The sequence below is a fragment of the Balaenoptera physalus genome (genome assembly GCF_965194825.1).
Source record: "Balaenoptera physalus genome assembly, chromosome: 20".
In the NCBI taxonomy this organism is placed as follows: Eukaryota; Metazoa; Chordata; class Mammalia; order Artiodactyla; family Balaenopteridae; genus Balaenoptera; species Balaenoptera physalus.
Window position 1 is genome coordinate 46,549,881 of NC_138901.1, and position 17,337 is coordinate 46,567,217.

At 41.6% G+C, this 17,337-nt stretch overlaps 1 protein-coding gene and 1 pseudogene across 4 annotated transcripts in view; one reads left to right on the forward strand and one right to left on the reverse strand.

Annotated features, from left to right (window-relative positions):
* The window catches only part of PSMD11 (proteasome 26S subunit, non-ATPase 11), a 30,332-nt gene that overhangs the window by 3,487 nt on the left and 9,508 nt on the right, over positions 1 to 17,337 (reverse strand). For 2 of the 3 annotated variants that reach the window (XM_082443718.1, XM_082443720.1), the window contains exons 4-10: positions 16,455 to 16,475; positions 11,540 to 11,611; positions 11,082 to 11,139; positions 8,826 to 9,020; positions 4,343 to 4,487; positions 3,340 to 3,400; positions 1,485 to 1,547 (exon numbers count right to left, since the gene is read on the reverse strand). In XM_082443718.1, the coding sequence (XP_082299844.1) occupies positions 1,485 to 1,547; positions 3,340 to 3,400; positions 4,343 to 4,487; positions 8,826 to 9,020; positions 11,082 to 11,139; positions 11,540 to 11,611; positions 16,455 to 16,475 (615 nt within the window). The remainder of the gene's footprint in view (positions 1 to 1,484; positions 1,548 to 3,339; positions 3,401 to 4,342; positions 4,488 to 8,825; positions 9,021 to 11,081; positions 11,140 to 11,539; positions 11,612 to 16,454; positions 16,476 to 17,337) is intronic. The other variant, XM_082443719.1, reaches the window with a different exon arrangement.
* On the forward strand, positions 6,690 to 8,808 carry LOC309651199 (very-long-chain (3R)-3-hydroxyacyl-CoA dehydratase 1 pseudogene; annotated as a pseudogene). Its single transcript has one exon. The product of its transcript is annotated as a very-long-chain (3R)-3-hydroxyacyl-CoA dehydratase 1 pseudogene (transcript).

Below are 17,337 nucleotides of genomic sequence, written 5' to 3' on the forward strand. Positions count from 1 at the left end.
GCTCTTGGGGTTTTATAAGGAATATCAGCACAGAAAACAAAGTACCTTTCTAATTTTGTTTAGCCCTAGTGTTTCCCAAATATCTGATCACAGACCCTTTTTTTAATCCCTACTAGAAGTGTTCCATCCAAATCTGGGGATAAAATGATCTAGACTCTTTGTTTATTTGTGCATGTGATTTATTTACCTTTAGTAATGTTCTCACAATATCCCAGCCTCATGTCAGCTGTGCTATAAGGTGTTAAGGGAAGCAAGCAAATCATGCCAAGTAAGGAAATGAAATTGGCAAGAACCTCAAGGAAGATGATGAACCCTGGGGACAGTCAGAGAGCCACATGGTCTAGTTTCTGTCCATACTACTTTTCTTCCTGGATCTAGGTTTTTATTAAGTTGGTCATTATACTCAGACTAAGAGAGAAGTATAAGTCTCACCCTATTGCTTAGACAAGTTTTTCTCCCTTTCCAAACCTTCACAAACATTGAGTGAAAGGCACAGGAGGCAAGGCCAGCCTAGAACTTCTGTCCTAAGGAAGTGTCTTTCAGCCCAGATGCACACATCAAAACTTCTCTTCTGTCCACAGAGGAGAAGCAGACCTGGCATTTCTGGAGCTGAAGTAACATCTAAGACCATGCTGCATGGTGCTTGTGTCAGACCCTGACACACATGAGCTGTGTGACCCAGGCCTCCTCTTTAAATTCCAGCTTCCCCAAGCATAAAATACAGGTAACAGGTTTGCTGTGAAAAAAATCAAATGAAAGGGGACTTCCCTAGTGGTGCAGTGGTTAAGAATCCACCTGCCAATGCAGGGGACATGGGTTCAATCACTGGTCCATGAAGAGCCCACATGCAGCGGAGCAACTAAGCCCGTGCTCCACAACTACTGAGCCTGCGCTCTAGAGCCCACGAGCCCCAACTACTGAGCCCACGCACTACAACTACTGAAGACCGCGCTCCCTAGAGCCTGCACGCCACAACTACTGAGCCCGTGTGCTGCAACTACTGAAGCCCACACGCTCTAGGGCCCACGTGCCGCAACTACTGAGCCCGTGTGCTGCAACTACTGAAGCCCACACGCGTAGAGCCCGTGCTCCGCAACAAAGAGTGGCCCCCCCACCCGCAGCAACTAGAGAAAGCCTGCACACAGCAACGAAGACCCAACGCAGCCAAAACAACAAAAAAAAAATCAAGTGAAAGAAGGACGACAGAACTTTTTGAAACTGAAAGGTACTGTATATAAATGAGGTATGACAACTCAACAAGTTTCATTGTACAAAAGTGCTTAACTACTTCCTGGTTTTGATACTGTACTATAGATAAGATGTAACCACTGGGGAAAACTGGGTGAATGGTACATGGGATCACTCTGTACTATCTTTGCAACTTCTTGTAAAACTATAATCATTTAAAGATAAAAAAAACTTTTTAAAGTGCTCAAATGCCCCTCCCCTCCACGAGTTCCCTACCAACCCAATACCTTGCTTACCTTTTCAAAATCTGCCAGTGATCTGTTCTTGCTAGCCTGAGCCACACATTTTAATGCTTCTGTCTAAGAATAAAGAGAGAAACAGTGAAAGTGATCTGCATACTCACATCCCAACAAGTCTCATAAGGAACATGCTATGTCCACACAACTTCTGGCTGCAAGGAAGAACCTGCCCCACCACTGCTCTTCTTCAGAGGCCTAGGAAGAAAAGCTAGAGGAATACCACTGTGTGCCAACCAGTTTCCCTTTGAAAGCTGAAGTGACTTAAAGGTACTAGGAAATAGGAAGTTTTCCAAAAAAGAGACTTTGATAAAGCATTCTCCAAAGATGACAAGCTAAAAGGGAAAATGGCCAGAGAAGTGCGATTTCCTCCCCCCTCCTCCAAGACTCCCTATCCCTACACCCCACAGATGCCTTCCTGCCCTCAGACTTGATCATACCTTGTGCTTTATAAAAACTCATTCTGCTGGGTTTGGTGCAGGGCACAGACCAAGGTTTACTTTCATTAGGCCTGAAGCATCAAAACTCTACGTATCATACTGAATGTTAAAACCCCAGAGTGATGAAGGTATAACCAAGGGTTGAGGGGCAACTTCTAACTTTATAAAACATTATAAAAAGTACCCAACCAAGCTGTTAAGTCTCTACTCAGCACGAAATCTACAACATTCATCTTCCTGAGTGCCTGACTCCTGCTTGAAAGCTGTCATAAAGGTACAAAGGACCAGAGGGAGCTCCTCTTGTACCAGCCTATGTACTTAAACAAGGAAGGTAGTGTCTTATACTGCAGACTTTAAAAATGATGCAAAGCTAATCATTAGTGTAGTTTGTCTCCAGCATTTGTCCTATAGACAGAAAAATGTCATAATGAGAATAGCATGAAACTCAGAGCCAGATAACCCAAGTTCAAAGTCTCGCTTCACCATTACTAGTTACCTGGCCTTGTTCTGGACACTTGACCTCTCTTAGCCCATCTCCTCAACTCTAATTCTAGATATGATAGTGAGTCTTTCACTACAGAAATAACCAATATTCTTTTGGTCAAAACTAGGAGCTGATCTGAAACTTTTTCTGATGAAAAGCCAATTAGGGCCACTTGTATAGAAGGAAGAAATCATCTGTTGTGGACATTCTGCCAAAGATACAGTGAGATAGCCAACGTGTCTGTTGTTTAGAGACAACTGCATTTGAAACCTAGAAAGACTACTTTTACTTTACCAGTGATAATCAAGTAAAGTACAAAGTGATGATGCAGACATCTGAGACATCATCTTTGCACAGGTCACACTCTTACCTATTCAGGCATAAAAGCCATCACAAATAGGGCTACCGACCATCAAAGGCCTCTTCTTGACCACACCCAAACTCAGGACAAGAGTGGGAAGGTACTGATAAGAGAAGCACCTGAATGAGTCATCAAAACCTAGTTTCTGCACCAAGCAATCTGACCTCTCTAAAGCACATGCGCACCAGACCTTACCCGGCTCCACACTCTTGGAGAATCCAAGATTTCTTATTCCGCACATTAAATTTTCAAGCCAAGATCATGGTAGATACACTTTCCGGTCGAAGCTAAATGCAACCTAACTCACTGTAAATGCTACAGTTCAATTCTGAGTTCTGTAAGTCCCTCAAACCACCCTATACCCACAAGAACACCAAACATTGACTTTTCAGGGCAAGAATTAACAATACAGGAAATATACCGAACGAGCTTAATGAAAAGAAGAGGCGGGAAGAAAGAATGAAGAGCAGAATGGAGACCTGAAGAGCACGGTCTCACTGAACACCATGTCTAATAACACGCTGCCTCAGAGTGAGCAGAGATCAGAGCCGCAGTGAAGGCATCCCCTACCTGCCTCCCCGCATACCGAAGTGCAAGCTTCCCGCTCACCAAGGCCTGGACATCTTCTGGGCTAAAAAGAAAATACATACTCGGTCAACTGCTCCAGGATGTTATGCTTCTAAGCATATGTTTAGGCAAATATCTTTTCCTCTGAAAAGACTCTGCCCACCCCTAAACCCACAGGCCTCTCACACCACAGAAGCTAGGCTTTCTCCACTCTGGGCTCAGTGCTGAAAAGCAGCAAAACTGAACATTAAAAAGAAAGCCACACTGGGAATTCCCTGGCGGTCCAGTGGTTAGGACTTGGCGCTTTCACTGCTGTGGCCCCGGGTTCAATCCCTGGTCTGGTCAGGGAACTAATATCCCGCCATCTGCACGACATAGCCAAAAAAAAAAAAAAAAAAAAGAAAAAGAAAGCCACACTGAACCTACCAGAAGTAATAGACCCAACAGGCAAAATGATACATATAAATCATATCCCAGTATAACAGATCTTTCAAAACACAAGCCCTGTTTAATCCCAAGATCCAAAAAGAATCCCAGTCAATATCTCATTTAACCCCAAAAAAGAATGTGGAATAATTCTGTAAATCTTCAGAAAAAGATCTAGCTGTCATACTTGCCATTGTTGCCTTTTTCAAACCTCTCCCTAACCTCTCCTTTAACCACTCCCATTCTGGGTGGCCCAATGGCTGGTGGTGGTCTGTAAGCCATTTCCTGGCCCTCTGTCCTGTGCTCAACAACTCTCTGGACAGAACTGTAGGACGAGGAGAACACTCAGAGGGGCTGGGAAAGAGATTTCTGAAATCTGTCTCCCCAATTCTGAAAGACTAGCAAGGAAAAGTGCTCTGGATTACCTTCGATCCTCCCATTCCACCTCAATCAGCCCCACGAGGTGGCAGCCGCTGCTTCTGTAACTGGCCAAACTCCCTGCCCAAGCCATCTCTGCCATGGCAGAAAATCTTAGATGAAGGACCTGAGTTCTCATATCCCAAAGTTAATGTGCACCTACGTGTTGAGCATGATTTTGCACAGCAACATGTACTTCAGAGATGTGATGGCCTTGGGGCTATCGATGGAGTCATAACCCTCAAATGCCTCATAGAAATATGAGTATGCAGTTTTCCAATCCTTCTCCTCTGCTGCATGGATAATACCTGGGCATTGAAAAGAAAAGAGTAAGAACCATATGAAATAATAGAACCATAAAATGTCACAGCTGGGAAGGGCCTCAAAAATCTATCCCAACCTCATCTACTTATTGATGAGGTCAGGAAAGAATAAAGGACCTGCCCAAAGTCACTGCCATCTAGTGGCAAAGCTGGGATTAGAATCCAGGTCTCTGGATTAATTCCAAAGGAGTTAGAGACCCAACAAAAGGGGATCCTAAAAACCGCATACGGTAACATCTTTTCGCACCACCACAGCAGTCCTGCTAGCCATTGGAACCACTAGAAAAGGCCACGTTTACCCTCCATGACATTACCTTCACGGGTCAGAAAACTGACACAAACATCCCTCCCTGGTCTGCCCAAATTAGTAGTTTTAATAACATCAACCATTTCTTTAAGGTAGCTTTTCTAAACTTGACATTTTTATAAGTAAGCAAGCTTTCATGAGAGAGAAAAAAAAAAATCCAACCTCTTACAGTCTCATTTCAGATACTGGTCATTTATAGATAGATGTACCTTTGCCTTGATGCGATCAGTAAATGGATTTCATGTAATGCCAAATCCATGAACTTAACTGTACACAGTTAAGCAGTATTTCCTTAGGCTGATACGCTACACTTCATCTAACCAGTTCTCTTACTGTTTAGAAGTTGGGTTGCTCCCAATGAGCCTAACTTTGACTGAACCTGCTATTACTTCCAACCTATGCTATCACGTGGGATGACGTGAAAATTAGTTCTTCCTAGCTTGGAAGGCAACTAAGCCCTAAGATTCTGTGTATCAGTTCTAACCCTGCCTCAGCCACATCCATTTGTTTACCACAGGGCTTCCCAACTTTTCCACATCAAGGTACACGAATAAAGTATTCAGCACACTGGAGTAAAAGGATGAAACTGCTCACACATGACCCCAGGGGATCACTGTTTCAGACCACCCGTCACATACCTGTGTGCCTGGCATGCCAGTTGGGAACTTATGAATTAATAACCACTACTGAGTGATATGTGCCAAACCTACCCAAAAAGCCTCCTGTTTAGAGGCTGAAGGAATCAGGTCCTTCTCCTACTACTGTTCTTAACTACAGAGGCCTGGAGAAAACCCACCCTCCTCTGTAGCCAAGGAGACCTCCCTCAAAAATACCCAACAGACTACTAGCACTGCCAAATTAAATGAGACAAATGCCCATTTTCCCATTTTTCCCAGTCCAGAGTTAGAATAGACCAGACAAAAAATAAGACTGATTAAAAAAAGAAAAAAGTAAAGAAGAACTGGTATACTGCTTTCCAAAACACATTAGCAAATAGAGACCACATTAGGACTACAAGTATCACAGCTGGCATAGGACATTTATTATTTAAAGAAACAAAACATTAGACTGTTACTCATTCAACACAAATATTAACAAGGGCCTACCATGTGCCAAGCACTGATATAACTACTATAGAGAAAATAAATATGAATAAGGCCCTGAAGGAGCTCACAGTCTCACAGTGGTCATCAAAACAGAAACAAGGAGATTCGTACCATAATATGTACCAAAGAATGTACTTTTCATAGGGAAGTCCAAAGTAAAGAAGGCACTGAAGAGGGTTTATAAGGCAGACATGTGAGCTTGATCCGGAAGGATGCATAGGAGTTTGCCAAGGGGAGAAGATGGAAAGGGGAATTCCAAGCACAGAAGACAAAATATATAAAGGCACAGGAGCAGGAACACATAAAGTCATTTGGTGACTAGGACTGAAAACCAGAGATAACCATGAAAAGGATGTCTTCCTTCTGAATGCACTGTTAAAGTAAAATAGCCTGGGGATAATGGGGAACCATGGAGTTACACGATCAGATTTGTGTTTCCAGAAAATGACTTTAGGACTAGTTAGCAAGATGGATTGAGAAAAGTGACTAGGGACAGTTAGATCAGTAAAAGACTACTCCAGTGGTCCGGTGGCATTAATTAGAGCAGTGATTGTAGAAATGGAAAAGAAAGGGCAGATTTGGAGACAGACTCAACCTGATACATCAGAAGAAAGAGTGACTGAGGATAATTAGTCAAGGGAGGAGAACCAAGAAGATAATGCTGTCAAAGAAGCATGGAGTGCTCAACAGTGTCAAACCCCACCAAATCTGACAGAGGATACAGGGGAGTAACTGTCTTTCAAGGAGTCAACAGAGACACCAGAGTAATGACATTCTTTCAATTTTTCCAAGAAGCCTGACAGAAAAGGAGAAGACAGCAATTTTAAAAGGACAAAAGGCTGTGCTTTTTCAGCTGGGGCCGTTCAACGACTGAGAGGAAGGCAGGGGGCCAGGCTGGCAGGGCGCCTGACCGTGGCGGCAGCAGTGCGCTCAGCCAGGCCCCCTCCCGCTCCCCTGCCCCTCTTGTCCACATCCCCCAGCAAGGAGGGCGGCACCAATGGTGGTGCCTCGGAGGCCGGCGAGAAGAGGGAGGCCGTGGGCAAGAGGAGGCGCCTGGGCTTGCTGGCCACCGCCTGGCTCACCTTCTACAACATCACCATGACCGCGGGGTGGCTGGTACTGCCTATTGTTCTTATATGGAAAAAGGAACACACAAAGGTTTATATAAAAGTATTCAGAAGACACTTAAATTTTTCCAGACATTCATCTTGCTTGAGACAGTCCACTGTTCAATTGGAATTGTACCTACTTCTGTGCTTGTGGCTGGGGTCCAAGGGAGTTCAAGAATCTTTATGGTGTGGCTCGTTACTCACAGTATAAAACCAATATAATTTTTTTATCACCTTATATCCTGTCGGAGTTGCTGGTGAACTTCATACGATACGCGACATACAATATACGCTGCCTTACGACACGTGAAGAAAACAGGAATGTTCTCAATAAGACTTCCCAATAAATACAATGTCTCTTTTGACTACTATCATTTTCTTCTTATAACCATGGCCTCATGTATACCATTGTTTCCACAACTCTACTTTCATACATTACGTCAGAGAAGACAGGTGCTTCATGCAGAGGTGATTGTCGAAAAGGATGATTAAATGATCCCTACAACAAGGTGCTTTTTCCAGAATAACCAGGATTACTTGAGTCCAAGTTTTAATAACAAGAATAAAGAGCTTGATGAGAAAAAAAAAAAAAAGACTGAGAGGAAGATCCAAGTGGAGACGAGAAACTAGACTTAGAATTGAAAAACTAAAGACTTAAAAAAGGACAGGTAGAAGGATCATGCTTGATAATGGGTAAAAACGAACAATGAAACAAATTCTGGGGAGGAAAGAGAAATAAAGAAGGTTCACATAAAAATGGCCTCTATCTGCTCTGAGAAATAAGATGCAAGTTCATCTCTTGACCATGAAGAAAGAACATAATGAAGAGCAGTGGCTTAAACAAAGTGCCGGTATTTGGTCAAAGCAAGGTACTGTGTGATAAGAGCTTACATTCATCATCTCATTTAATCCTCACTCCCATCCTATGAGGAGGTACAATTATTTATCGCCATTTTTCAGATGAGCTAAAGAAAAATCTAAGTAACTTGCCCAGTCACACAGCTAGAAATTTGCAGAACCAAAATTTCAACCTAGAAAAGTCGTTTTCTAGACTTTTTTCTAGAGCTTCTGCTTTTAACCTGAATCACAAAACATGCCATTTGATACTTACAATACCTGAGAGGCAAGTATGGTAGCTATTATCTCCCTCTTACAGTTTTACATGGAAACAAAGATTGCGAAGAGGTAATACCAGGTAACACTAGTTAGTCCTCTGACTCCAATAATGCTCGTTCAATATTGATAATAAGTTATAACTAATAAAAGCTGCTGACTACAAGAAAAAGTATTCTATTGCCAATCCATGGCCTCCTAGCCCCAAAATTCACACACTCCATCAGAAAGCAACCCACTACACTCGACTGAAATGGGGGGGTGGGGGGGGGTGTCCTTCCTCAGCCTAGATCTGAGGCCCTTTAGAAAAGTCCAACATGCTTTACAAAGATCTCCAAGTGACAAGAGACTTGGGTTAGTCCAATTCTGGAGAGAAGTGCTACCATTCTGAGTAAGTGACTAAGATGGAAGATAAGGGAGAGCTTTTTAAACCTAAGTGAGACCTCTCTAGGGTGTTGGTTCTAATAATCAGTTTGCCTGGTCAACCACAGGTTAAGTATGTTCTTTATATATTTTAGGCAGTTAACAGCAAGTGAAGAGGAGAGGGGCAGCTAGTGAGAGAGGTAACCTTCCACTGGTTTCTCTGAGGAAGCTTGAGCCAAAACAGCCAATTTTATTCTCCAGCCCTAACCCCCCAGTCCTTTCACCTGTGAGGTAAGATGAGCTTTAAGAAAACATTGGGTGTTACCTGACTGCATATCCAAGGTGGCCTGCAATTTAGGGGGGCAGTAAATGGCATTTGCTGTGGTTCGAGCAGAGGTTAAGGCAGCTCGGGCTTTTGGCAGGTTGCTCAGGGCATGGTATGTTTTGCTTTCTAAAAGCTGTACTTCCACCAAAAGGGCTTTGTCATCCATCTTTTTCAACTCCCGCAGCAACTGAGAACCTGGAGAAAGAAAAAACATATACCCCCTTTGTTAGCCATAATCTTAATATTTTAATATCGTAATATTTTCCTCTCACCCTCATAAGAACACTGAGAATAAAGAAACCTGCCTGAACTCAAAAAGAGGTTATTTATTTGCAAGATTTAAATTTTCTGCTAATGTGCTATCTTCCAAAAGAGAAACACAGATCTCTTTGAAGCCTTTCTGCACACAAAGGACATTACAGCCAAGAATCATATAAGCTTACTCCTAAGATTTGAATACAGTGGGAATCCCCACCCAGAAAATGCTGAAATTACTTATCCAGTTCAGACAGACACTTGATCTCACTCTCTTCCTGTCCAATAATCACAAGACTACATAAGAAACACCAGGCACTAGGGTTGGTGGGGGAAGGAAAGAGCTTTGGATATACTAACATTCTCCAAATACACCTTCTTCCCCATGCTCAACATCACTAGTTTAGTCATTAGGGAAATGTAAATCAAAACCAAAATGAGATACTACTTCACACCCACTAAGATGGCTAAAATTAAAAAGACAGACAATATTAGGAAATGTTGGTGAGGATGTGGAGAAACTGGAACTCTCCTTATACATTGCTGGTGAGAATGTAAAATGCTGTAGCCACTTTGGAAAACAGTTTGGCAGTTCCTCAAAAGCTAAACAGAGTTACCATATGACCCAGCAATTCTACTTCTGGGTATATACCCAAAAGGGAAACGTGTCCACATAAAACCTGTTCACAGCAGTGTTCATAATAGCCAAAAAGTGGAAACAATCTAAATGTCCATCAACTGATGAATGGATGAATAAAATGTTGTACAGCTATACAATGGAATATTATTCATCAATAAAAGCACTGCTATATGCTACAACACAGATGAACCTTGAAAACATTATGCTACGAGAAAGAAGCCAATCAAAAAGACCACACACTGTATGATTCCATTCATGTGAAATGTCCAGAACAGGCAAATCTACAGAGGCAAAAAGTAGTTAGTGATTGCCTGGGAAGATGGGCAGGCAGAGATGATGGATGGGGAATTAATGGGAAGAGACAACAAATGGGTACAAGGTTACTTTCTGGGGTGATGAAAATATTCTGAAATCAGACAGTGGTGACAGTGGCACAACTCTGTGAATATACTAAAAATCACTGATTGTACACTTTTTTTTTTTTTTTTTTTTTTGGCTGTGTTGGGTCTTCGTTTCTGTGTGAGGGCTTTCTGTAGTTGTGGCAAGCGGGGGCCGCTCTTCATCACGGTGCACGGGCCTCTCACTATCGCGGCCTCTCTTGTTGCGGAGCACAGGCTCCAGACGCGCAGGCTCAGTAGTTGTGGCTCACGGGCCTAGTTGCTCCGCGGCATGTGGGATCTTCCCAGACCAGGGCTCGAACCCGTGTCCCTTGCATTAGCAGGCAGATTCTCAACCACTGCACCACCAGGGAAGCCCCTGTACACTTTTAAAGGGTGAGTTTTATGGTCTGTGAATTATATCTCAATAAACCTGTTATTTTTTTTAAATGGTACTAGTTGTTTGAACCATATGAAATTTCCATTTTTGCAGGATAAGAATTGAATATTGGCAATTTTTTCAACTTAATAGATCATGAAAGCCGTGTTCTTCCATCTGGAGAAAACAGTCCAGATGTATCCATTAATTAAAAAAAAAAACAGCAGGCAAAGATTTCACAGTGTTTAAAAGCCAAAAGGAAAAGCCTTTAGTTGACCCACTTCAGGTTTCCTATGTATTTGCACCCAGTTAATTTCTTGATTTTTAAAATAGATTTTAGGAATAATTATAAACAGATACAGTAGATGTGACAGTAAATACGAGCAATTTGACCCTTTTGTTCTCTAAAGTTGACAGTTAGTTTCTTAGAACTTCTAAATGGCATTTTTCCATGACAGATTCAGTAAATGTAAGCCACCCTAAATCCTTCTTAGAAGTAGGCAGAATATAAATTATTAATATGTAACTAATAAGAGTAGCCAGGTTTGGAATACATTCATTTACCCAGCTACAGACGCCTTACTAGCTTCCATCAGCTTACTTACCCAAATGCAATGCTTCCTGGTACCTCTTGGTATCAAAGTACAAAGACACCAGTCTTGCCTAGGAAAGAGAAAAGGCATTGACTGACGGAAAGGGGAGGAAAAAAGCCAAAGAAAGAAATCAAAGATTGACAGTCACAGAACTGTTACTGTTGAATATTCAAGTCCTGATGAAAGCATCAAATTCAGCCTAAAAAATCATCTAGTCCGTGATATTATCTCCTATTATAGCCAGTGACTGACTAAACCACGTTGCTGCTTACTTTTCTGAGCCAAGCAGCAGGTCTGTCTCAAAACTTGAACCAGAGCAAGTCTCGTGAGTGGGACACTGCTACCGATAATTGCAGGCGCCGGGATAACACAAAGTTGCTGAAAATACTTTTGATCAGGATGGTATTACTTCTATGCACAGTCCTTCAAATGCCTAGAGATCTGAAATCAGTACTAATGTAGGCACATACCTCCAAAGCTTGGCGTAAGAAAGTTCTCTTCTCTGATTTGGCCCATTCGATGCACTCTAAACACAACTCGACCTGCAACAGGGAGAGACAGTACGTGCAACATTATGTCTTCACGTTCTTCCCACAAGCCTTGCTCTGGAGAACAGCTTTCATCTCCTCCTTACATACCCATGTTTACTGTCTCAGGGGCATGCCTTGATCCCCAGTATCTCAATATGTAATGATTATAGCATGATGGAAAATCAACTTGGCCTTTTACACACAAAGTATCTTTGTACTTAGATTGTGTTCCCTTGGAAAAGAGTTTCATCTTCAAGATTCCTCTTCTACTGTCCCAGGAGGGACCCAGGCTACATACATAGCCCTGGAATGTAGATTTCTATAATGGCTGAGAAATTTTTAAAGCAGAAATTTCTCCCTGAATAGTAATAGTAATGTGTTCATGTGACTATATTGGTCATAAAGGGGAGAAATTCTCAGCCTAGGCACAAGTGTCTTACTCCTAACAGTTGCTTGTAAGACTCAAAAGGCCCATCTGGCTTTTCCCTTCCAGATTCTACGAAGTGCAACAAACAATTCTCATCACAATACAGCAAACTTAGCTTGTACTAAAGGAAGTAAAAAGAAATGAGAATTAGCCTAACACTTTAAGAGGCTTTTAAGCTTTCTTTAAAGCTACTTTTATCCCCAGTTCTGTATGCTACCCAAGCAGTAAGGTACCATGCAAAGTAACTAACGTAAAGTAGTGTTCTATGCTAGATGGTCTACATGCCATAGGTACCCTTGCCACAGTAGCTCTGACAAGTACATATTAAGAGCTTCAGATCTTGTATCACGTCTGTTACTGCGAGTTAAGATTCATAATCAGAGCATAAAAAGAAACTAAGCTTTCCAGAGAACTAAGTGCTAAAAGAACAGGTTTTTATGTAAATCCCAATTTCTCTTAAGAGATGTTACAAGGAGGGAAAAGTGAAGGGACAAAATCCAAATTAACAGACCTTCTGCCTTTAGATAAATGGATGGCATTACATGGTATTTGGAGGATTCACCAGTAAGAGTCAATGAAATCTTTATAACTCACTGGAGCCCCCTAGTGGCTACTTAATACCCAACTCTAAACTCAACTGCCCTCATACAGTAAATTCTACAAAACCTAAAATAAAAGCAAGCCAATCACAATTTCACGGTTTTGAGTTTTGTTCTAAAAAGCCAAACTCAAAGTAATATCTCTGTTCATGACATGAATGGAACTGAAAATATTTTGCTGAACATTTTTAGCAACAAGAATAAAAATCTTCAGTCCTACGTGTCTTTGGGGGCTAAGAAATGCTTACCATCAGTTTTACCCAGCAAGCTTTTTCAAACAATGCAGAAATGAACACCTAGGCTCCTGATCCAGTAGTCTGGAATAAAAGGTTGGCCACTCTGATGTATATCCCTAATTAAGAAACACTGAGTTCTACTCTAGCATCTCAACCTGTCCCCATTTCCCTGACAGTCCAGATGTTAAGTGACTCACCCAAGGTCACGTATTCAGCTGTTGGGACCAAAACTTGACCCTACCTCAACCCAGCCTTAATAAACTCAGGTCAATACAGACATTTCTCCTAGAGCGGGGAATCTGTACAACATGAACTGCCTATCTGTTATCAATTACAGGGTACATGCTTTGCAATATCTGGGACTATAATTGGTGAAACCAGTGCTTCAGTTTTAAGAAAAAATTTTAAAGGCCACTGCACTTGCTACATAGCTTGAGAGGCTTTGTCCTTTGTTAATGCTAAGGATGACTGATAAAGGGGATAAGAATACACAAGAAGCCCATGCTTCTGGAGGAAGCCCTACTTGAGTACAAAAGCTTGACACGGTCAAAATTAGGTATTTTTTAAGCTTTAAATAAATACACTTAGTCATTTTTTATATGCCTTTATTAACTAAATTCCTAAGGGAAAAAATTAACTACCACTCTAAGTCTGAAATTCTCTAGCACAAACTCCCTTTTTTCCATTGAAATAATTGTTTCATTAACAGGATTTTTGATGTAAGGTTTCTTAAAATGTCCTATTGCATTTTAGCTGGAAAGACTACACCAAAAAATGGCTTCCCATAGAAACTGCCTAGAGATCCCTAGAAGGTAGAATGAATTCTGGAATTTCAGTTCACTATTTGGCAGGGATCTGGTTCACTCTTCTTGCTCCCCTCTTCACCCCAACTCTCTACTCCCCTACCCTTGCTAACCACCCCAATCCTCAGTCCCCCACCCCACCCATACAGCCTCACTTCCTAGGCTCTAAACTTTAGTACTGCAAATGACCAGAACCTAACTTGAATCATATCAGCTTTCGGAATACAGCAAGCTGAAGATTGTTCTGTAGATCTGACTTATGGTCAGTCCCCAAATACAAAAAGGCAAGGAAAATCCCCTCCCCCATACTCTTGGTGTTAAACTCCCCAATACTCTAGCTCTTGGTACCAAACTCCCCCAAACTCCTAGCTCTCTTAACAATGTCCTAACACTTCATATTTTGCCTCAGGCCTCAATAGTACTATGACAGTGATCCACCTATGACTTGCTCCTCTATCCTTTCCCATTAGTCAATCAAAGAATTTTAAAAGAACCTAGAATTTTCCAAGATGAAGAAGACTATATCCAATTTCCCCAAGTCAGAGGCCTTGAGTCACATAGACAAATGTAGTAACAATACCCCGTGCTTATATCTCAAGTCAATAAACTTAAGTCTTAATTCAACAAAGTATCTCCTGAGCACCTACCATCTGGAAGGCATAATCCATACATTCCCTCAACAAATACTAGTTATGTAGCTTCTCTGGGCCAAACTACCCTAAGTGCAGAGGATGCAGCAGTAAATAGGACACAGTACCTATCCTCATGAAACTTATACTCTAAGTAGGAAACGGATGTTAATAAGTAAAATAAATACGAAGAAAGCAGAGATAGGCATTTTAGATAAGGTGATAACAGAAGGTCTCTGAGGAAATGAGATGTAAGCAAAGACTTGAAATGACGTGAAGAAAAAAGCCGTGTTAAGATCAGGCTGAGAGCGGGACTTCCCTGGCGGTACAGTGGTTAGGACTCAGTGCTTCCATTGCAGGGGGCACAGGTTCGATCCCTGGTCAGGGAACTAAGATCCCACAAGCAGTGCAGCGCGGCAAAAAAAAAAAGGTCAGATGTATAAAAATGCCCCAAAGCTAGAACAGTTTAGAGCTAAGGCAAAAGGCCAGTGTTACAGCTGTAAAGAAAGTAAAAGAAAGAATAATATGGTAGGTGAGGTCAGAGGTAGCCATGGTTAAGGAATAGCCATGAATTAGGAATGAGAAAGGCACTGTGGTACTTACTACAAGGTATATAGGGCTTCACCTGAATGAGACTACATTACAGTAAATAAAATAAAGCAAGGGACTTCCCTGGTGGCGCAGTGGTTAAGAATCCGCCTGCCAATGCAGGGGACATGGGTTCAAGCCCTGGTCCAGGAAGATCCCACATGCCGCAGAGCAACTAAGCCCGTGCTCCATAACTACTGAGCCTGTGCTCTATAGCCTCGAGCCACAACTACTGAGCGCGCGTGCCACAACTACTGAAGCCCATGCTCCGCAACAAGAGAAGCCACCGCAAGGAGAAGCCCACGCACCACAATGAAGAGTAGCCCCCGCTCGCCACAACTAGAGAAAGCCTGCACGCAGCAACGAAGACCCAAAGCAGCCAAAAATAAATAAATAAATTTATTTTTTAAAAAAATTTAAAAAAAGAAAGAAAATAAAGCAAATGTTTAGGTAATCATCATACAAGGCATAATCAAAAATATAACATGTACAAAATATAATATGGATCACTGAAGAGTTAAGATCACAGTGACATCAACAAGGAAAGATTTCAGAGGAGGTGGTACTTGACATGGAACTACAGAAGGGAAAGGTACTATCATGAAGAGTGTACAGGACTTGCTGAGCAAGTATCCAACAAGGCTGGCATGTTTGGTACACTTCATAGAGTCTAGCAGATCAGACTGTCATGCTAAGCTGTATTGTAGAAAAACATGTAATACCTAATTCTGTAGGCAACAGAGAGTCACTGAAGGCTCAAGTTACGGGTGAACAGAGAGAGGAATAAAATGTTCAGAAGGTTACTTTGTGGGGATATCTCTCAAAACGGTGGTACGAGGCTTTTGCAGTAGTCTAAGTAAGAAATAATTAGAACCCACTGTATATCAACAATACCTCAAAAAAAAAAGAGAAGAATTAGAACCCAAACTAGACGGCAGCTGTACATAGAGAACAAATATAAAAAGAGGTGGAGAACAGAGATTGAAGAAAGTTGCATTGACAGAATTTAATAAATGGTTGGATGTTGATGTTGCCATGTTGAGTTTGAGGTGCAAGTAGCGCCATCTAGATGATTGATAATTTATTCCAAAACAAGCAAATAACCTATAATCCACAAAAATTACTGAAAGAAGACCTGCTAAGTGGATTAAGACTCTCGCTCTTGATAAAAAGCTGAACTACTGTGACTTCCCTGGTGGCACAGTGGATAAGAATCCACCTGCCAACGCAGGGGACACAGGTTCAATCCCTGGTCCGGGAAGATCCCACATACCGCGGAGCAACTAAGCCCGTGCACCACAACTACTGAAGCCTGCGCGCCTAGAGCCCGTGCTATGCAACAAGAGAAGCCACTGCAATGAGAAGCCCACGCACCACAAGGAAGAGTAGCACCCGCTCACCACAGTTAGAGAAAGCCTGCACGCAGCAACGAAGAACCAACGCAGCCAAAAATAAATAAAATTAAATCTTTAAAAAAAAAAAAAAAAGCTATACTACTAAACATCAAAAACAAAAGAAACCAACAGCTCTTACTCAGCACTAAGATGACACTGACAATAAAATGACACAGTACCTGAGAGTGTTTCCTTTCACCCTAAGATAAGGAAGAAAGGTTTCTAGTTGACAAAAAAGTAATGTGCAATGAACAATAGCAATGTACACACACAGTTAAAAGGAGGGCCTACCCAGACATGGAATACATGACAAAGGCCAGTAAACCCCACTAGCCAATTACAGGAGAGCACTAAATTATTATTTCAATAATTTGGACAAAGGAGTAGAACTGATCATTAAACAACTGCAGTTCTATCCACTGAGTCAGCTCTATGTTACGGGAAGGGACAAAGTCCAAGACTTCAGTGTCAAAGAAGCAGCTTGGATAATTAATTTTTTCTGCCTAAAATGTTCCAAGTAACATTTATTAGCCTGTTTCAAGTTAACACTTATTGGTCAGCCCATTCTAAGGCATCCTAGGGGACTTCCCTAGCGGTCCAGTGGTTAAGACTCCATCCACGCTTCCAATGCAGGGGGCGCGGGTTCGACCCCTAGTTGGGGAACTAAGATCCCACATGTCGCACGGCGTAGCCAAGGAAAAAAAAAAAAAGAACAAGGCATCCTAATTCAAACAAAAGATGGGGTGTCACTTTTTCATGAGAATAAATACAATTTTTTTAAAAAATTAGGGTTAGATATAAGAGTAGTACCCCTTAGAAAAATCACTTTTTCTTTTAAATTATTCATAAAAATAATTCTAATGCTTTGGTTCAAAAGGCAGCTATCTACGTATCTATTTTTGATCTACTGTCATGAAACACAGTTCTCCCAGAAACAAATGAATTTGAAGACTTCACTACAGATGAATTTTCTACAATGAAGTTAGTTTATGGTGTTTAAACTAGGTTTCAAAGAATCATTAAGGCAAGAAACCAGATTTTACAAAATGGTTTTTGTAAAAC